General features: G+C 39.4%; 1 protein-coding gene across 1 annotated transcript in view; it reads right to left on the reverse strand.

Annotated features, from left to right (window-relative positions):
• Positions 1-230: 230 nt before the first annotated feature.
• Positions 231-23,100, reverse strand: part of carmil3 (capping protein regulator and myosin 1 linker 3) — a 97,920-nt gene continuing 75,050 nt past the window's right edge. Inside the window, 12 exon segments of the mRNA XM_039815464.1 lie at positions 231-1,009; positions 3,378-3,497; positions 3,815-3,886; positions 5,650-5,863; positions 5,977-6,083; positions 8,022-8,391; positions 9,741-9,900; positions 11,464-11,583; positions 15,619-15,698; positions 16,940-17,127; positions 17,749-17,815; positions 20,077-20,199. Coding sequence (XP_039671398.1) covers positions 969-1,009; positions 3,378-3,497; positions 3,815-3,886; positions 5,650-5,863; positions 5,977-6,083; positions 8,022-8,391; positions 9,741-9,900; positions 11,464-11,583; positions 15,619-15,698; positions 16,940-17,127; positions 17,749-17,815; positions 20,077-20,199 — 1,662 coding nt within the window. The 3' untranslated portion in view covers positions 231-968.

Consider the following 23,100-nt stretch of genomic DNA (forward strand, 5'->3'; position numbering starts at 1 on the left):
CTCACCCAACTCTTTGCAAGAAAACAAGAGTACAATCCCCAAAATATCTAACTACTCCTTTAAAAAATTGTAAGCCCAAGCCAAGTGAACCTTAATGACAAACAGGGTTGTTGTTTTCTGAGAAAGAAAGAAAGGCTAAGTAGTACACCCCATGATTAATAAACTGACCTGTATGTGGCTTTCAGATTATATTTAAATGTAAATGTAGAAAAACGCATCATAAACGTGACTGTCAATAATCCAATTCCTTGTTTAGTCAATTTTATTTATTCTGATTCATAGAAGCATTTTTAGAAAATATACTCATTTTCAGGCCTGCAAAATCAGATTAAAACTGTAAGGGATTCACTGATGACTTAAATACTCTTGAAGAGATGGGAGTGCTAAGTGCATGATAACACATTTCTCAATCATCAAGGTCAGCATACACCAAAAAGCATACTTACAAACACAGTTATCAAATGATATATTATCACAAATAAAAACATGATTGTTAACTGGTAGTTACCACAATGGTTAGTGCAGTTTTATATTCGGTATTTACATCTCCATTTGAATAAATACAGTACAAATTCACTTTTAGTAGTCACAGATTGTCAGTAAAAGACAGGGAGGGGGATGAGAAGACAGTGTTTTCGATATTAAATGATTTTGCACAAATGCACAAAACAGTTCATGATGAGCATACTGGAGAAACATTTAACTACTGTGTGTGCTTTATGTACTGCAGGTCAGAGCTTCCCTTATGCCTGAGAAAAACCACAGCGAGTGCAACCAGTTAAAAACAGAAAGCATACCAGTACATGCATTTTCAGCAACAAATGTTTACATGAATTAAAAAGGAAGAAAAGCTGCTTGTTGGAGCTTTTGTCAGCTAAGTCCACACAGTTTTAAAAGCTTGTCTCTGTCCAGTCCTCCATGTTCCAGTCTGCCCTTCCCAGCAAACTTCTTCTGATCCACTGGTAACGTCATAACGCGTCTCTGTTACCAAGCTGGGGGCTTTCATAACCTAAAGAAGCAGATACGGTGTCAATAAATGACTTTAAAGCTGCGCTAATCAAACTTTTTACATTAGCAATTGATCCAAGTGATTATGTGTAATGTTAAAGTTGTCACTAGTAGAGACAAACTTAGAGACTTAAAGAAAGTTATCACCCAAACCTTCAGTCCCTCTCAGTTTCACAGAGCATTTTAGCACCATTTTAGCTCATCGTTTTGGTTTTACAGTCCACAAACACAATATCAACTGTGTTTCCAGTAGCAGCAACATTTTAGCAAAAAACAAACAAAAACAAAATGACATGCTACCTGCTGATCAGACAAGTTAGCGGGGACGTTAGCTGCTAAAGAGCCAGATAATTTTTTAATAAGTTGGTGGATACTCGAACACAAACACGACTTCAACTAAATGCTAATGTTGCTGCGTATCTGCTTGATGTGTAAATAGGAAACAGTTTGCTAACAATTTCACCCTATCAACTTTAAAAGGTTGTTTCGGTTGACCCCAAGTAACAGAAAATCAGTTATTGTGTTTAAAGCTGCACTAATCAATATCTTATATTATGTGTAATGTGAAACAGGTCACCCATTGTGTCCAACTCACAGAGAATAATCAAAAAATGTTGCTCTCTCTGCATAGCCTTTTGGTCTATTTTGGATCATTCTCGCACGCTACTCCGCTCTTGACCACCTTCTTTTAAACCGTAGCAGGCAGCTGTTTTCAGCAACAACACTCTAAATAAATGAACCAACTGTATTCTACCTGCTTAGTACCAAACGGCCCAAAGACAAAGTTATTAACTAGCTAGTGAGAAAAGTGGAGCATTTAGCTGCTAAATGCTAAAAAGGAGAATGAAAATTAGATTTCCATTCATCAGGGCTGAAAACCCAACTCCAAATGAATGCTACTCTTGTACATGTGTACACAGTGTGCTAACAGGTTTGACATATCAGTTTTATAAGGTGATAATACTGTAAGTCAGATATGTATTTAGCTTGTTCCGCCACCCAAAAGTGGGCACAAAAATCAATTGTCGTTATACTTCCAATATTTAGATTTCATTATGTACAGGAAACACAAACGTGCCTATTGGACAGATGATCGAGTCTTTGCTTGATGTATCAACCTATGTATAATGTAGCCAGGCACAGAGAACCACTGCAGCTTCACACTTTCTCTATAAGTGGCTTTTATTCCATCATTTGTAGCATGGACCTTTTTATCATTATCACGGTGATAATTGCACCCATCAGCAGGTTTCAGTTCTGTATTACAGAGGTAATTGGCAGGGGCTTTTGCCATGTCATTAGATCCCCATAGCTTTCCGCTGCCACAGGTTTTTCATCTTCAATGCCAAACGACTGAAATGTAGAAATGGATGACGAATCAGCTAAACATAGCTGCCAATTACCTCAATAATACAACACAGTATCTAAAAGGACTCAGCTCAAATTAAAGCAGGAGTGAAATGCTGAGGTTCTCGTTTATTGGCACCATTATCCAGGCAGTGTCAGATCCTGCTGCCAGCTGCAAAGAGACGTTTCTGGAAAACAACCAAATTATGTCTTTAAATTATGTTTTACGATCTCTTGCTTTGGTCAGCCATTCATAAAACACCGGAACAAGCATGCATTCAATATGTTAGGTATAACTTGTCCATGTACAGTGCTATGAAAAAGTCTACATAGAAGAGTTTTTGCAAAAAATTATGTAATGAAGCTGTGCACACCTTTTTTTCCTCTTTTAATGAACTTCATAAAGATTAACGGATGTTCTTAATACCTTGCAGGGTTCAACAATAAGGGTTGCCCGATGGCCCGGGGCAAGTTAAAAGCCACTTCGGGCAATTAAACATAACAACCCACTTACCTGTTCAGGCATCATCATATCATAATCATTTGATTTAAAATGTGCCGTTGGCCAATGAAGAATTGAGTTGGCAGTTGATGCTTTTGACGTCTTTTTCAACATTTTTGATGCTTTCAACATTCAACATTTTTTGTTGACTATTTTGTCTACATTTTTGACGTTTTTATGGGGTTTTTAAACGCTCTCAACAATTGTTTTGACGGGGTTTTTTTTCCAAACTTTTTTCCTCGGATATATTTTTATCTTTTTTTTTTTTTTATAGGAGCCAGTAAAAATCCACTCCGGGCAAGCACAATTTTTTTTTCACTTGCCTGAAAAAAAAACAAAAAAAAACTTAGCATTGAACCCTGCCTTGAGTATTACATTTTATTTTAATTATCTATTTTAAATTAAAACTGACAAAAATCACTGTATTGCAAAATAAACTGCAAAACCTCAAGGGTGCAAACTTTTCTGTCACATGGCTGTCATGCAAGACATATTTGCAGCAAGTGAAACAGATACATACACCTGGTCCCTGCAGGGCAGTCCAGGGATCTGTTTCTGTACTGAGGGAAACAGGGCTTTTTCACAGGGAATCTGCGATCTGAGGACCTCTCCAGATCGTAAGGGCTGTCCCGTTCCATGCCTGAGGGGAAATGGCATGAGAGACACACACACACAGAGAGTGGGGTGTGGGAACTGAAAAGAGGTTGCAGGGTAAAGCAGTAATGCGGTACACAGCCAGGAAGCTCTACAGGCTTGGGAGCAGATCAAATAAGGGACTCACGCTGCTTTTATTTGATACAAAATAACAAAGGCATTGCGCCATTGTTATGAATTATGAACAAAAGCAGCAAGATGTGCATTTGTCTCAGACATCCATGTGTAGAACCAAACATCATTCATGCTGTGTACGTATATCATAATGTGTGCACAACAGCAGGGGTACAGGGCATACAGTACCTATGTCAAACGAGTTGGACTTCCTGGTGTGACGTGATGTTGCTGTAAATCCATTACGACCTTCTTCCCCATCTGATTGGTGGAACAGGTTTAATCATCATCATTATCATGATCGTCATCCGCACTTATTCTGTCCAAATGGCCTGACAGACATCATCAACAACATACAGTATTCCGTATGTTGTCACTTTATTCTAACTAGAAGGCCCTGGGTATTAGCATTAAAGCTACCATGACTATACAGAAAAAGAGAAGAGTGCCATGTGCAGAATCTGAAACATTTCAACTGAAAAAACAGGAAATTTACATTAAAGGTCCCATATTGTAAAAAGTGAGATTTCAATGTCTTTTTTTAATTATAAAGCAGGTCGAGGTGCTATATAAATAATGTGAAAGTATCAAAACGTACAGTCCACGCTCTGCTCAATCCCCCAGAAATGCACACAGCCCTTATTCAGAAACTGTGCCTTTAAACGAGCCGCCAGGACTTCCCTACGGTTGTGTCACAAATTTACTATACACTCACCTAAAGGATTATTAGGAACACCTGTTAAATTTCACGTTAATGAAATTATCTAATCAACCAATCACATGGCAACTGCTTCAATGCATTTAGGGGGGTGGTCCAGGTCTAGACAATCTCCTGAACTTCAAACTGAATGTCAGAATGGGAAAGAAAGGTGATCTAAGCAACTTTGAGCGTGGCATGGTTGCTGGTGCCAGACGGCCTGGTCTGAGTATTTCACAATCTGTTCAGTTACTGGATTTTCACACACAAACATTTCTAGGGTTTACAAAGAATGGTCTGAAAAAGAAAGAAAGAACATCCAGTATGCTGCAGTCCTGGGTAAGGCAAAAATGCCTTGTTGATGCTAGAGGTCAGAGGAGAATGGGCCGACTGATTCAAGCTGATAGAAGATCAACTTTGACTCAAATAACCACTCGTTACAACCGAGGTATGCAGCAAAGCATTTGTGAAGCCACAACACGCACAACCTTGAGGCGGATGAGCTACACCAGCAGAAGACCCCACCGGCTACCACTCCTCTCCACTAAAAATAGGAAAATGAGGCTACAATTTGCACGAGCACACCAAAATTGGACAGTTGAAGACTGGAAAAATGTTGCCTGGTCTGATGAGTCTCGATTTCTGTTCAGACATTCAGATGGTAGAGTCAGAATTTGGCATAAACAGAATGAGAACATGGATCAGTCATGCCTTGTTACTACTGTGCAGGCTGGTGGTGGTGGGGGTGTAATGGTGTGGGGGATCCCTTTCGCCTTCAGAACTGCCTTAATTCTGTGTGTCATTGATTCAACAAGGTGCTGGAAGCATTCTTTAGAAATGTTGGTAGGATAGGGTCAAACACGGTATTAGTATGGCGTTCCTAATAATCCTATAGGTGAGTGTATGTGTGTGTGTAGAAAGTGCCTCTACAGTGCCGTTACAGTCATTCCCCAGCTGCAATGACGGTGCAGAGACTCAGCGAGCGCAGATGCGCACGACCCAGAAACGCTGACCAATCAGAGCAGACTGGGATTTTTCGGGAGGGGGGTTTAAAGAGACAGGCGCTAAAACACAGTGTTTCAGACAGAGGGTGAATACAGGTATTCAGACCGACAATAAAAGATAAATAGTGTGTGTGTTTTTTTTTTTAACCTTTAGGCACGTCAACATGTTCTAGTAGAAACCCAAAATACAAGTATGAACCTAAAACCGACCGTAATATAGGACCTTTAAAGTAACAACCACACTGGTTTATCATGAATGATCTACCACATCACAGTTCACTACTGTCCCTGTCCTTTGCTGTACAGTAACATTGTTACAGCACCTTGACTGACAGGATCTGCTGCTTCTATCCCCGGCTTGGCAGACGCTGGTGAGCTTTCATTCTCGGCGGTCCCCTCCTCTTCAATGATTGGCTGAGCAGGAGGCAAGCTCCTCTGGTCACTGGTCGGTTCTTCACCTGTATTGACAGGCGAGGTTTTGGCAGAGGTCGCAGCCTTTTCCGGAGAGGTCTTGTCTCTTGAGAGATCGAGACTGGGCTGAGGGAGGAACACAGCATTTGGGTGTTATGTTACACATCAGAGTCTAGTGCGTGTGAGTTTGTACAAAATGTGTGCTATTTTTTTCTTTGTTTTACATGCTGTACACATACCTTATTAAGTAGAAGAGAACGCTGTCCCTCTGGCACTCGCGCTCTCTGCTTCTCTTCATGCTTTCTTTCACTCTGGTCTTCTTCTCCTTGCAGCCTTCCTGCCTCTTCTGGTGAGACAGAAACACAGTCAACTCAGACCTTACAATGATCCAGCAGACCTTTGTTTGAAAACCGGTAAGCATGGAAGCTGAGTTGCAGGTGCACACATTTGATGTGCATTCTGTAATTGGAAAGGTTAGCTTGACTAGACTGGGACTGAAATCACTGGCAAATATACAGCGCACAAACAAAGAAAAGTTAACAAGTAAACAAGTTATAAAGTAAACAAGGAACAATAAAACACCTACAATTAAGAACTGGGTTGCTTGACATTTCTGTGTTAAATTCTTTCTACAACTTCAAGAGAGATAAAATATATGCATATTATGCTGGCCAATGGTTTATACGCACGTTTATCTGCTGGAGGGTTGTTACATCACTGATGATGTATTCAGTTAATGAAGAACAAAATAGCAGCAGCTGTTATTAGTTATGGATGTGCACATTCTGCAGCTAGGTTTCCAATCAGAGGGAAAAAAAAAAGTGTACTTTTCTGTACCATTTCTTTTTTTGCAATGTCAATCTGCAGATTTCTACACTGAATTTATGGCATGACCGGTTCTGGCCTCAAGCTATTGTACTTAATTCCCTTTGAGCCAGAGTACAATATATAGCTACTTTTGTAACTGTGGAGGTTTTGCTCATTACAATGTCTAGACCTGAAACCAACAATAGCCCTTAACAATGTCCCTGTCTATGTAAAAGCCCCTATAGTTTGGGACAGTGAACCTTTGGGACTAAGCCAGTCAAATCTCCATCCACTTGTACTACTTTCTCTCATTAAACTCACTTTGACAGATGTGTCTTGAACAAATCTTCTTTTAATGATGTTGATCTAATTTGGCCTTTTACAGTATGTTAGTTTACTAACTTACTATGTGGCTTTTCTGAGCTTTTCCCCCAGAGTTTTGGAACAGTGATACAAAAATGTATCGTAGTGATATCGTAGTATTATTGGCTGACATCTATACATGTCTTTGTACTTCATGTAATTCACCATTAATGGAACAATATTGCTAGTAATTATAATCAATTCAGCAAATGGATTTTGAAAAAGAGTATAATTACACAGAGCTGACCAGCTGTCTTCATCCTTTTACAGCAATTATACCAAAGCATCAATTTATCTGACAATATTGAGTTTTTAATAACGTTGGGATGCTCTAAATTTACATTATTGTTTAATTTTAAAATATAATGGTGTTTATCAAATAATGCTATCACCAGTATCTAACTCATCGATACAGAATATGCACTGGTCATTTACTTAAGATTAAACTAAAGAATGACCTTTGAAAACTCCACTTTACATTGTTATGTAATTATGTTGTGATTGTGTGTCACTGCATCAATGTTTAACGATTATGTTGCAATTCTGCAGCAAAGCTAATGAAATAAGTGGACATGTTTACATTTTATTTAGTGATCTGTACGCTTCGTAATAAGCACTGAAACGTATGCTAATATGGGCTGTCTGTATTCTGAGGACTGTTCAGCATTTTGTGTCTAGGGTAGGATTTACAAAGACAGTTTGGCTGAGGAGTCTTGCACATTAGTAGTTAGAGTAGTTCCTGCTTAGGACCCGTGGGGACTGTTCTTTAGAGTCCGTAGCACCGAGACTTTGGAACGGTCTGCCTCGTATACGGTCTGCTGTCTCTGTGGACTCTTTTAAAAATAAAGACCTACTTTTTTTTTTAAACAGGCCTTTGGATGACATTTCCGCAATGTGTTACCTTGTGATTTTAATTGTTTTTTTTTGTCTTTGTTTTAATTAATTTAATTAATTAATTAATGTATCATATTGTATGTTTTACGTAAAGCACTTTGTGAAAAGCGCTATATAAATAAATGTTACTTACTTATATTGAAACTCGGCTGTTCAACCTGAGCCAAAGCAATCATAAAATACTGTAATACAACTTCTCTTGCTGTCTGAGTTGCAGTACCTAAACTCTCCTGCAGGTGTCTCTGCCTCATGACAGCCACACTTGGCTTGGTGCTCTGTGGAGGTGGCTCTGGCCTCGGCCCACCGGGGGCCATGCTTCCACCGCCGCTCTGTCTGTCCTCCTTCACGTCAGTCCATGAGTCTGTCAGGGGTACGATCCTCTCCTGCGTGCCCGTCTCCATCTGTCTGTCCGTCTGTTGTTTGGAAGACACCACGTGGCCGTTAGTCCGAGTATCTGCAGGGACATCTGAGATGGTGTTCGACCCGTCAGCATCTTGGTCTGTCTCTTTGATGTCACAGGTGCTGCTCACATCCGAGTCCTCGATTTCTGCCCCGATGCAGCTGTACACCATGCTGACCAGGTCTGTGGACTGGACAATTAAAAAAATAAAAAAAAATAAAAAGACTTCCTGTTGATTTCCTGTTGTCGATGATGTACTGAATGAATTAACTGCGTAGTTTGGTGGTAACCGCGGTGAGAGTAAAGGCTACGATTAACATTTCTTAATTCTAGTGAAATCAATTATACCTAAATTCAATTATCGCTCATTTTCCTGGGGATGTTCTCAAATCCCCTCAAGGCTCAGTGAGGATCCATGGACTCTACTTTGAGGACCAAAGGGATTTGGATGACTGCAACTGTCTCTGCGCACAAGCGCACGCGCGTGCGTGCATGCAAGCGTGCGTGTGTGTGTGTGTGTGAATGACTTTGGGCAGAGTACAGGGTTCCAACACTTTCTTAAACATCAAATTCAAGGAGTTTGACTTCTTGATAACTTTTCAGGCCCAGTTCTCTCAAATTCAAGGACCCAACACAGCATAGTTTGAGAGACAGATCAAGGTGAATTACTATTACAACACTGAGATTTTTTTTTATAATGAGAACTAGCAGGCTTTACAGAAGCTCACAGAGAACAATTACAAAGAGAGAGAGGCTTGATTGTGTGAACACTTCTCATCGTGCTGGGTTACAGTGATAGCAGACTATGTTGGAAAAAAATATATTGTGTAAATTGAGCGATAGAGACAGAGAATAGAATAGACTAAAATGTTTGAAACAGGCCATATAGTCCTCCACACATCTGACAAGCTACACACATCCAACACAGATAAAGGAATAGGACTAGCAGGTGGTGGCAAAGCATTCATCTATGAATTTTGTCCTGCCATGTTAAACTATATTTAATTTAATTATTTTATTACTGTAGATTGAAAGCAGAGAGAAGATATGGTATTAAAATAGTTGCACATTTACTTCAACTACTTGTTGTGCCATACTGGTACACTATCCCACAGAGAAATAAAGCAATAGGTGTGCCAAAATGTTTTGGCTATTTGGAAATTAAATACACACTTAAAACATGTCACAGTTCACAGACAAGGTCACAGTTAGCTTAGTCTCGCTTTGCCTGGATTCACCCTTCAGAGATCCGAGGAGCAGTTAACCATAGTCCTCATAAATCGACCGTTGCTTAAAATTCCAACACAAAGAAAGCGGAAGGTAAGGACATCCGGCCGAAAAGAGGGACATCCGGCGGAATTTCCGGCGGCAACGGAGCAATCCCGGAAGTGGAACGTTGTGGATATAGACTACAGTTAGCTAGACTGCAGCACCCCTGGAGCTGGTTCAGGATTAACTCTCAGTAGCCACTTGCTGTCATAAGAGTTTGAATTTCTAACGGTCACATCATACTCACTGTGACTGTCTCCAACACTTTACCTGTCTCTGGATGAGGCAGGAGGGGCTGGCAGCCCTCACCCCATGCACAGGTACACCCTGCATGGGCCGGGTTGAAGGCATGGTCCCGTTTGCTCCAGGAACAGTGCTCTCTGGCCTCCCTGTTTGCTGAATCATCGAGTAGACGTTCTCTGAGGCGCTGCTGGAAAAGACGCACAGAAAAACCCAAGAAATTTTGATTAGTGGATCATATTTACACACATTTATGGGGATGAGGTTTGACCTGAGAGGCAGGGGAAGATGAGAGTAAGTGTTTGGTGATCTAACTTACCCTTACATTTACTTACTTGCTATAGTGATCATATATTGTACACTAATAATCTGCATTTATTTACTATACAGTACAAGCGCATACTTCCTATGTCACTAATGTATTGAACACTTCTTTGGCCGCTGTTATTGTCAGCAGTATGCTGTTGCACTTCCCACACACTGAGCTGTTGTAAAAAGACAAAACAAGTGGGTGCAGAGGGCAGCCATGTGAATGCAACAATGAACAATCTCTTTGATTGCTTAGCAACAATCTGCAGGTAAAATGTGACATGGTTAACGGTGTTTAAAAAGCCATTTCTATCTATGGCTACCCTAAAGATGACTCATCTGTTCTTTTATTCTCCTTTTTCAGACTGCTTTAAAACTTGGCCTCTGTTTAAGAGTGTAACTCCTGCGCTTTAGCGCGGTTGTTAAACAGCAGAGGTGATTACGCACCAGTTTTTTAGCCTCACCACAATTCCTTAAAAGGTCCCATGGCATGAAAATGTCACTTTATGAGGGTTTTTAACATTAATATGAGTTCCCCCAGCCTGCCTATGGTCCCCCAGTGGCTACAAATGGCGATAGGTGTAAACCGAGCCCTGGGTATCCTGCTCTGCCTTTGAGAAAATGAAAGCTCAGATGGGCCGATGTGGAATGTTCCCCTTATGACGTCATAAGGGGAAATGTTACCTCCCCTTTCTCTGCTTTGGCCCGCCCATTAGAAAGAGAGAGACCTCATGGTTTGCAAACAAGTGAAGCATGGCAGTTGGTCAAGGCCACACCCCCACCCTCCACCTTGCGCCCCCCTCTCTCCTCCTCAATAGCATTTAAAGCTCAAGACACAGAAATGACACATCCTAAGGAAAGCTCATTGTGGGACTGGCTCTAGTGGCTGTAATTCTGCACCAAGGCTGAATTTTGGGAAAGAGACTTCAGATACAGTATTAGGGGACCACTAAGGCCTATATAAAAGCATCCAAAAAACAGCATGTCATAGGACCTTTAAAGTTCAATTTGTGGGCACCTCAGTCAGCTGAAAAACATACATAGCTCTCACTGAGGGCCTTTTTCTCCTCCATTTTGTGTAACTAACTCCTTTCAAAGGGGAAGTTTGCAAAGTGTGCCTACTGAGTGCATTACTCTCCCTACAGTTATTCAGCTGTGTAATAATTTTTTTTAACATGTTTTACGCCTTGTACTTTCTCCTATTCGCAATACTGCAGTCTACTTTTTAACTATGGAGCCGTTATGTGCCATACATTCAAAGCGAAGGAAAACAGTTGGAGACAGCTAAATATTTTCTTCCATTAAAATATTCATGAAGCTATGCAGTGACGTTAATGCCCAGCGCTGGATTAATTTAACAGCCATCCCAATCTCTGGCTCTGAGCACTTAAATGTTTCAACTTTCATCCCCTCCTTCCACTCAGCCCCTGCGCTGCATACTGACTCCGAGTCCTGATTAGAGATGGTGGAGCTGCGGTTCTTGCGGAAGCCAGAGAAAATGGACAAAACACTTCGTCTCTTCTTTCTCCTCAGCGACTGGCCCTGATGGAGGGATGACAACTGACTGAAAGGGGGGAAAAAAAAGAGGAGAAACAAGAGAGGTTATTGGAAAAGACAACAGAATAAAAGAACGGATGGATACAGTCATTTTGGTGATGTTGTACTATTAATGCAATCAGCCATCAATAATTATTGACCAGTATACATTCTCAGCAAGTCATCATTGGCTTGCGGATCTCAGTGTTAACAACTGACTACATGGTATGTGTTATGAAAATTTGACAATAAATCATGGGCCTGTACAGATGGTATAATATATTTGACAGAAGGCATAGCTTATGCTGCCTCAATGAATCTTTTTCATGCACTGCTGGTGAGCATTAAGCACACACTGTCATATGGCCTTACAATGGTTTGGGAACTACTATTTCCATGTGGTTTTGAGTAGTGCTGTTTGAGATGCAAATTTCTGAGCCATGTATGATTATCTTACAATCTAAATCCATATTTTTAGGCTATGAGGTACCCAGATGAAGTAAGTTACTAACAAATGGCTAGCTTAAGAACTAACCTTTAGTGTGTGTCGAAATGATCATTACAACAACTTAGTCAAGTCTTAACCAAAATTGTACTACTCATAATGTAAATTTAACAATACTCTATGGAGTGTTCAGTAGAGTAGTTTTTCCACATGTAGTCTGTTAGTGACAGTTTTTATATTGATATTGGTGTAGCCAACGGATATCCAGCTAAGAGAATGGAGTTGAGAAACAAAGTCCATGACTGGATTGCTTCACAATCTTTATAAACCGAAATCTGCATATGAATGCAGATAAATAAATAAAAAAGCTAATAAAAAACTAAATCGTAGTCAGGCGATAGGTTCTGAGATTGCATTTTGGTCAACGTGCTCCGCTTCGTTGCTTTCGACACAGATTGTTTACTTGCATGCAAAGCTCGATCAAACATTTTAGTGGCTAAATTCACAGCTAGTATAGTGTTGAGTACATAGTGTACAGTGTTTTTATAGCTTAATCAGTAAAACCAGCAGCCTGCTGCGGCTGAAAACGATGCTGATGGGAGCGATTAGTGAACCAATAAAGTAAAATGGCGGGCCTGAAAACAATGAGCTAAAAGATGCTAAAATGTTCAGTAGAGCTAAGCGGAACTGCAGAGTCGAGACACAATTACCTTTGGGTTCATCACTTCAAGCGAGCCTTTTCACGTTCAAGTAGTCATGTGATCCATTGTTTATACATAGTAAATATTGATTATAGCCACTTTAAAATGAGCCAAAGCATGACTTGACCACACTGTCAAATACAATGCTTTCTTGGAATTGTATTGATTAGGTTTGCAGTATGCTTTCACTTCATGTTCCACTGCTGACAAATACTGGGTTAAATTAATTGTTGTAATAAAAGCAGTTTAGTTGTGTTTTATTCAATATATACTGTAATTGCTTTGCCACAGATCCGTATACACAGGCAGTCAGTCTCTAATACAGAGAAAGCACAGAAACTATTTTGCGTGACTACTGTGCAGTTCCAAAGAAAAATAGTTGGTAAACAGAAGGCTGGACAGTCACAGTAAACAAGATAATTTATTTTATATAATGGAATATGTTCTGGTTATTGAACAAATATAGCTACAAACGAGGCTTCTATTTAGTACAAATGAAATCTCTCTACTACATATGTGCCTAAGTGCTTTAGGAGTATGCTGTTTATTCATTGACATGACATGCAATACAAAAGCAATATAGAGAAGGACATTCTAGTCCTGTTTTTAATGCATGTAGTATGAACTGTAAGTAGCATAGAGGAGCAATACTTCTTATGTAGGTTCATATCAATATATTGCTATTTTTGGTTTAGCAGGCTGATATGGGTTTTATTGTGTCCAGAGCAGATGTACCCTATGGTAAGACTTAAAGCAATGTGATTCACCTCTTTATACACAATTAGTTAGATGCATCTAGATACACGTTAAGCAGCCACAGGATTTATATCATTCACTTTAGCCCTATCTGGATGAAATGTATGAAATCATTCTATTAATACAATGTGATGGAACACTGGTAACATTTCCATTTTGGTTATACTGATATAGTATTGAAGCACAACCTAAGGAGAAAGGAAACTCTGAAGCGTTCTCTCGTAATTGTAAATTCTATAATTCTAACTCAGTATCTCATGATTATAGATAAGCATCTTGCAATTAGGACATCTTTATGCAGGGCTCCAGACTAACTTTTTGCCTTGGTTGCACCTATTTTTTTTTATACATTTTTCTTCGCATCGCCGTTAACGCTGAATGGCGATACACGATGTATAGCTCTGTATTTTTTTACAAAGTGGGCTAAATGTTCAGTTTTAAGTCAAAGTCACTTTTCACAAGCTCTTTTATTAAAACAGATTGTGATTAAAATAAAATGCAGAGACAGGGTTTCCTTTACCAGTTTGAAAATATACAGCTACAACACATGTAAATGAAAGTTATCGGAAATAAATAGCCTAGGATATATAAAAAATAAATATATCTCTGAGAAAGCTCCTTCACTTGTTTTCAAGGAGGATCCAAACACAGGCACGGCTTTACAGAAGGAATGGGTCATGTAACGCAACATTAAACCATATCGATATAAACGATATTGCTTCATTCGTGGAGAGGCAGCGGATGCGAGGACGTTAGGTGCACCGGTGCGACCTAGGAAAAATCTTTGTCGCACCCTTACAAATTTTGGTCGCATGTGACATGCGACCAAATTTGCCGCACTCTAGAGCACTGTTATGTGATAATTCTGAGAAAGCTAGACCATAGTTATGATAAAAATTAACAGTCGCCATTTGCGAAGATAGACTCTGATGACACTGCCTTTTTTTTGCTATTATTTCCTTCTTGGTTTGAGGAATTGGGAGAACCTGATTCAGTCTCTGACTTCATGGGATTTTTCATACTGTATCTCAACATTGACAAGGAATCGTAAGTTATAAGTATTGTTAGGTTGAAGAACACTTATGATTTACATAAACCTGCATTAACTGATTTTTGCCTGCTTGAGGGCAGCGGTGGGTAGGGGTGGGAATCACCAGAGGCCTCACAATACTATCACGATACTTATGTCACGATACGATATTATTGCAATTTTAAACATATTGCATATTCTGCCATATATTGCAATTCTTTTTAATTTTAAAGAATTTTTTTTTAGGCATTTTTAAGCCTTTATTTTTAGTGGGCAGCTGAAGACATGAAAGGGGAAAGAGAGGGGGAATGATCGATGATCAGGTCTGTGTATTGATACAGTATTGCCACAGAAAATATCGCGATACTATGCTGTATCGATTTTTATATCATCACCTTTTAACTTGACATGGCACACTTGCTTGCAAGCACGCGGGCTTGCAGATTCTGAGCAACATCGGCATTTGTTGAGTTGCATTTGTAGCCACCTGGTGACTAGAAGTCTAATATTCACTATTCATTTAATCTCTGTTATCTCTTTTTGGTTTCCACTAATTTTTAGGAAACTATCTGGCTCTTTGGTTGCTAAATGCTCTACTATGTTCACCAGCTAGTCACTAAGTTTGTGTTTCTGCCGTTAAAAGTGCCCTGTGGCGTTTTCTTATTGACAAGAAAGTTTTTAAACCCATTGTATGTATTCTTTAGGTCTAACAAAGATGGTGAAAGCATTTACTTCCTTGTAAAGCATTTGCAAAGCCAATTTTTCTTACAAGCTTGAACTTTGCATTGTTTAAATTCATGTTTGCTAGCTTGCAGTCTTCTTCCTTGCCTTTGCTGCTGCTTTGATAACTTAACTCTGATAATATAATTCTTTTGTCATAATTACAATACAATTTCTCATGATAAAGACATGAGGCTAACTATCTAATAAGAACTGTCAGATAAAGATCTTGCATGTCAGGTTGGATATGCTCCTATTAGATGCTGAAGAATAAAATATCAGGTTTTACTAATCCACCGGATTTGGACTACAGTTCCCTTAAAGTGTGTGCTCTCCTTAGGGGGCCACTGTAGTAATGACAAATCTATTGCATTTCTTAAAGACTGCACGGAAACTGATTCTCTGAGCTACCTGTCAGGTAGAACTCTCTTGCTGTAAAAATCAGGTAGTCCATCCTCCAGCATATTGACTCCTCCGTTCTCCGAGCAATGCTACAAAGACAAAGACAAAGACAAAGACACACACACACACACACACACACACACACACACACACACACACACACACACACACACACACACACACACACACACACACACACACACACACACAGGGAAAGAATAACAGGATAACAATTATCAATCCGTCATGTCGGCAAAAAGCTGAAAGGATGACAAAAGGTATTATTTCAAATGGATGGCTGGCAGAACAGAATCCACTGCCAACAGAAGTCTGTTTGCGAAACAACTCCTCATGATGCTGCCGTAACTGAGTTTGTACCGATGTAGAAAAAGCTTTTTACAAAGTCTCAAAACAAACAAGCCGTTTTAAGTTAGAAGCTGCCCCGTGGCCCCTGGGAGATGGCTGTGCATGATTAACATCAAGTCACAGTGACATATGTGACAGCTTCCTACTTTAAAGGACTTATTTTTGGAAAATGCCACTGGCATGGCAAACAAGATAAATAACACAAGTTTGCACAAAGCAGTCGAGATAAAAGAACCCCTGAAAACTATACATGTTGGGTTTACTTTCTCACCTCTACAACCTTCTGAGCTCTATTGTGGAAACACACAGACTCGATTTAATGCCAAAGCATGAGATAAAAAAATTTATAAAATGTGCCAGTTAAATATACATACTGTAGATGTCACTAGCACAATAAAGACTCCTTTAACTTCAAGGTGTCATAAAAGATCCGGACGCCGTTTTAAAAAGTGTTAGCTGTGTTAGAGATCTGTAAACTGCCGTTCAGAGTAGGGCTGCACAATTAATCGCAATTTTATCGAAATCATCATATGGACTAGTGCAATATCCAAATCGCAGTAGGGGAGCAATATTTTTGAAAGGCAAAATGTCCGTCAAATCATTCCGGATTAAGTATTGTGGTGCTGCAGAGACGTCCTGGCCTACAAAACGAATCCTACAGACTAAAGAAAAAAAATCTTTGTTTGGTACAGATCCTTGCAAAAGTCACACTATAATCATTATAAAATCATTTTCAATGAACATAAGAATAATGCTAACAAAAATGATCATTCCCTCCAATATCGTGAATCATATCGCAATCGCAGTATCAGTCAAAATAATTGCAACTAGATATTTTCCTTACATCGTGCAGCCCTAGTTTAGAGTTTTCTGTCACAAGAAGCTCGAGAAAGAGGAGATTCCTGCCTACTGGAGTTCATAATAAGGTCAAAGGTCACTTTCACGCCATTTGTCATCGACTTACAGATTCTGGGGGAGGGTGCCCTGCTCTGTGTCTCCGCGGTGGGCGAGGCCTGACGTGGGTCACGTGACGCAAGGGCGAGCCGTTGGTGGGGAGGGTGGACAGACACTCCCATGATGCCGAGTGGGTAAGAGGGGCAGAGTGCGGTGGAGCAGAAGGGGTAGGAGAGGGACTGGGCTCATCACCTAGACCTACGACGAGACAAAATTTAAATTATTTTCAGGTCACATTTTGGCCTACGGTACACTGCATATCAACCTCTTTTGATTTCAATTAAATAGACTGAAATTGAAATCTAATAATTGCTTATGACATTAAATTTTTCTAAACTCAAATATGAAAAGACAAATGAAGAAAAAAAACCCTTCTATGGTCTTTATTTACATAGCCATGATAATGTAGCTGCCCTGTGAGGCAGATAATGGATGAAAATGGAGAGGCAACCCCGCTATTCTTAGACCATAACCACTAGTGAGGCAAAAATGTCAAGTTTGGCCTGAGGGGGATATCGGAGAAAAGGCCATGTTACTACCTAAGAAGCATTAATCCTTCAATTTAAAGATGCAAGATGAATTAACACATTAACTCATATCATGGGCATTAGTATGGGTGAGAAAAAATAAAGCCAATTAAAATTTTGAAAGGAGTGATCACTCATTTCATTATGGTAAGTTGCATACTACTTGTATGGCTGAAGAAATACAGTACTTTCATTATTTTATTACATATAGAGAGTCAATCGACTCTGACCCTGCTATTATTGTAAATATATCATGCTATTTGAGCAAATTTGGCGAGGCACAAAAACTCACTCGGTCTGGTGGAGACGGGACGAATTCTTCTAGTTCTCGAGGTCCGCTTCTTAATGGCCATTGTGTCCTTTTGTCAAATGAGATAAATGTACAATAAGCAGTGGCTTCATTTTAAACACTATATCCAAATACGTTAACACAGATGTGACAACAACACACAAAGCAAGCAAAAAGAATAAGGGGGTTATGTATTGCTTTTCAGTATTTTCCCATTAGGTACATTATTATCGCCTCCAGTACATTTTGAACCTTAGCATGACTCTCCTTAAAGATATAGTTCGGATATTTTCAAGTTAAGTTGTATGAGGTACTTATCCATAGTGAGTGTATTACCTACATGAAGATGGCGGTTGGCACACACATAGTTTAGAGAAGCAGGCAGGCGTACCAACACGGAAGCTAAGCAATGTACTGCTTTGGACGGGGCAGCAGCAAAACATATTTTAGACACCTAAAAAAAGCCTACCTAAGAAAATTAATAAAACTATATTGGTTTAGGTGTACACCATATTAAAATATTTTCACTGCTCTATCTTGCCATCAGACAGCCCTTTACATGACATATCCATCTTTGCTTTCTTCAAAGCCACCCGACTCCTTTGACAAAAACAGTAATTTTACCTCGCAGAACCACGGAACTCCCGTGGTCTGCTGGTCTACCACTGCCTCGATCAGTTTGTTTGTGTTATTGTATGTTTGATGTTTTAAAGGGTTAGTTTCACCGACGTAAAAATAAATATAGCGTACACTTAAACGGATATTGATTTTTTTTAAGTGGGACTTTTTTTTTTTTAGGTGTCAAAAATCGGTTTTGCTGCTACCCTCATCCACAACTGTACATTGCTTAGCTTCTGTGTCGGTATTTCTGTCTGCTTCTCCAAACTGAGGGCGTGTCAGCCGCCATCTACTGTAGGTAGTAACACACTGACTATGGATAAGTACCTCATACAACCCCACTTAAAAAAATTCTGAACTATCCCTTCAACAACCAACAATAAAATGGTTTGCCTTTATTTCAGAGGAAATCAGTTTGGTTGGTTTACAGCAGGGGTCTTCAACTTTTTTTTTAAGCTGAGGACCCCCTAACTGAAAAAGAGATGGAACGGAGACCCTCTAATACATATATTGTAGAAAATGAAGTTGCATATTAAACTGGGCCTACAAGAACATGTAGGGCAGCCTAGAGCCATCATACCTTTTTATTGCATAGGCTATTAAAATAGCCTAATAATTGTTGGCATGGTTTTATAAATCATGTTTTAATGTTAAACATGTGGCACAGTGAATCCTTTAAATTAACTGCATCATCAGTGGGGATTTATAGTTGCTAATATATTGGATTCATGTTAAGACTTTCAAATTTTATAAAAAATATCACAATAACTTGGAGGCCCCCCTGCATTGACTCTGAGGACACCCTGTTGAAGACCCCTGCTTTACAGCACAAAACAGGGCGACAGGACCGTTCTTCCTGAAAAGTGGAGCAAAGCTGATGAGAAAATGACTTTCAACATGTTTATCCTCTTCAGTGAAGGAAAGAAATACAATGCGTGGGTGAAGGGTGAAATCAGCATCTTCTTTGCAGTGGAAAGCTCCAAGGATTATTGGAAATGTGGTCCTGATTTTGAGACAGACACTAAAAACACAAATACTGTTGTGGGAGGATGCCAAACTTTTCGACCATTGGTCTATTTTTACAATTACAGTATACCATGTTTTAGCACAATAACATATTAATGTAGGTCTGCAACAAATGATAATTTTTCATTTCAACTATTTTTCACTATTTTTTTGATTGATTCTATAAATCAATAAAATGTCACAAAATGGTAAAAATAAATAAATGTCCCTCTATAGTTTCTAGAGCGCAAGTGGACATTTTCAAATTGCTTATTCTCTCCCTTCAACAACCTAAAACCCAATAGTTCTCAATTTAGTAGGCATAATTAATGTATAGGATTTGCTACTGAGGAAAAGTACAAAATTCTCACATTTCAGAAGCTGAAACTGTTGAATGTTTTTCACTTTTTGATAAACTATCAGCTGATAATTAAAAGGTTTATCATTCATTTGGTGCAAATCGACTAAATGATTTATTAAGTAATTGTCAATAATAATAATAATAATAATCTTTATTTATGAGCACTTTTCAAAATCCACATTACAAAGCATCACAAAACAACAAAATAAAACAGACCATCATATAAACCATCAGGTTTTTAAAACTACTACTACTACTACTACACATTTGTACCTCGGGAATAAAAAGGAACTCACTATTCACTTACCAAGCATACAGATAATTTTAGCATGTCCTCAGACACTTACTATTCCCAGGTTAACGCCAAAGTCCTCATCAGGAAATTCCAGAGTCTCGACTAATCTGGACTGTCTGATGCGTCTGCCCGTCCCAACGTCATCCCAACGCTTTGCCTGAGACACCTGCCGCAGCTGATGCAACACACACATTGAAACACATGCACAAACACATATACACAAACAGGCCATGATGACATCTGGAACAATATTCTTCAACACAATCTCAGAGGAGAAATGTGTCCGCCCTTGTACACAAGAAGCTGGCAAACAAAGCATAGGGTACTTTGCTATAGTTTGCAAAACCCATTAAGAATAGGAAAAAAAATTATAATTCTTGATTATCAAAGCGGTGTGAGGCATGATAGAGGACAAACTCACACTGCAGCAAAACAGAGAAAAGAAAATGAGATGTAAGGGTAGAGGGAGTGAATGGAATGCAAAACAGAGCAGGGCCAGCAGTGTTATTGCCAGAAGTCTATTTTTGCCTCCTTTTCCACTGGCTTCATTTTAAACAATTCAATTTTATGGAGAGAGGAGATCCTGCAGGGTCTAATCATGTCCTTAATGGACTTGAATCCAGTTGTTGGGTTTTCTTTTTCTGAGTGCAATATTCTCAGAGGAAAACTGCTTTATACTCATAACCCTTCATCCTTATGGTAATGACACACAGCAGTTAAAAAACAATGCCTACTTCACTTAGTACTTGTACTTCACACAAATTAAAAGATGCACAATCTCTTTGACAGCATTATAGATTTATATTGCAAACATTTAAGACACAGATTTGAATGGGTCCTCCATGCTGCGGAAACTCTTTCATAAGAGACCAATAATCAGCTTCTGCACTTCACATCACACATTGCACTACTACTGTTTCTTAACTGATTGAAGTAAGTGTTAAAGTGCTCATATTATGCTTTTGGGCTTTTCCCCTTTCCTTTATAGTGTTATACACTCACCTAAATGATTAGTAGGGAACACCATAGTAATACTAATACTGTGTTTGACCCTATCCTATCAATATGTCCCAACATTTCTAAAGAATGCTTCCAGCACCTTGTTGAATCAATACCACGAAGAATTAAGGCAGTTCTGAAGGCGAAAGGGATCCCCCACACCATTACATCCCCACCAGCCTGCACAGTGGTAACAAGGACGGACGGATCCATGTTCTCATTCTGTTTACACCAAATTCTGACTCTACCATCTGAATGTCTCAACAGAAATCAAGACTCATAAGACCAGGCAACACTTTTCCAGTCTTCAACTGTCCAATTTTGGTGCGCTCGTGCAAATTGTAGCCTCATTTTCCTATTTTTAGTTAAGATGAGTGGTAGCCGGTGGGGTCTTCTGCTGGTGGAGCTCATCCGCCTCAAGGTTGTGCGGGTTGTGGCTTCACAAATGCTTTGCTGCATACCTCGGTTGTAACGAGTGGTTATTTGAGTCAAAGTTGATCTTCTATCAGCTTGAATCAGTCGGCCCATTCTCCTCTGACCTCTAGCATCAACAAGGCATTTTCGCCCACAGGACTGCAGCATACTGGATGTTCTTTCTTTCTTTTTCAGACCATTCTTTGTAAACCCTAGAAATGGTTGTGTGTGAAAATCCCAGTAACTGAGCAGATTGTGAAATACTCAGACCAGGCCGTCTGGCACCAGCAACCATGCCATGCTCAAAGTTGCTTAGATCACCTTTCTTTCCCATTCTGACATTCAGTTTGGAGTTCAGGAGATTGTCTAGACCTGGACCACACCCCTAAATGCATTGAAGGAGCTGCCATGTGATTGGTTGATTAGATAATTTCATTAACATGAAATTTAACAGGTGTTCCTAATAATCCTTTAGGTGAGTGTATATCTTTTTGTGCATGTTATAGGTTTACGAAGTGAAAAAGCCCAAAGTCCACCCCAAAGGGACTTACTAACTTCCAGAGAAAACACTGTTCACAAACCGCTCTATTGTAGTCCAGCCTTTACTTCCGAGACTAACGTGCGTTGTTGTAACACGTGTTATAATGCTCGTCTAGCTGCTAGCATGGCATGCCCTCAGACTAGCTAGCAGTACTTACTGCTCCAACAAAGATTGTACTGAAGTGAGATGCTTCACAAATATTTGGTGTTTTCTGAAAAATTAAACCACATAAACCTATTCTGATATAACCTTTAAATACAATTATGAACCTGAAAATGAGCATAATATGGGCACTTTAAAGTAAGTGTTTTGACTTTGAGTATAATCTGGAGGCATTGATGTTTTCCACAGCAGACATGATGCTTTAAAAAGATGAATTCATGACACATCTAAAAACAAATATTGACTCATAAAATGAAATGAATGAGTGTGTTTGTTGTGGTTGAAGCGGCAGAAGGTTACTCATGGATTATTATTCATATAGAAGCAATGGAAATAAATTCTTGCTTTTGGTGAGCAGCAAGAAAATATATTAGACTCAGAACCAGGGATAGCCCTTTTCAAAGTTTGGAAACAATCCAACCAATGAGAAGAAGTGTGAGGCAGGAAGTGTGTCTGCATCCTGTCAATCACTTGTAACCTACTTCCTGGGGGTGGAGCTTGGATCAATGTACGGGTGTCATTCTTTGAGTTAGTTTCAGTTTCCACAGACTTGATCTCTTTCCTCCAAAAAATTACTTTGAGACTGCACATTTATGTTGAGCAACTTTAGTTATAGTAGTTTAATAGTTTTGGGAAATACACTCACACTTATTTGCTTTTTTTTTGCTGCGAGTTAGATGGAATGTCTTCCCACAAAGAAATAGTCTGGCACTCCCCACCCCACCCTAAAACCGCAACTTCAATCATTTTTAAACGTTTAAACTGGTTTTGTTAAATAGTGAGCTTTGCACGTGCTGGTAGGTAGATTTTTTAAACCTTTGGACCGAGCCAGGCTAGCTGTTTCTCTCTGCTTCCAGTATGTATGCTAAGCTACTGTCTCCAGCTACATACCTAATTAGACATGGAAGTAATATCAATCTTCTCACCTAACTCTCAGCAAAGAAGCCAATAACTGTATTT

The sequence above is a fragment of the Perca fluviatilis genome, chromosome 11 (assembly GCF_010015445.1).
Source record: "Perca fluviatilis chromosome 11, GENO_Pfluv_1.0, whole genome shotgun sequence".
Lineage (NCBI taxonomy): Eukaryota > Metazoa > Chordata > Actinopteri > Perciformes > Percidae > Perca > Perca fluviatilis.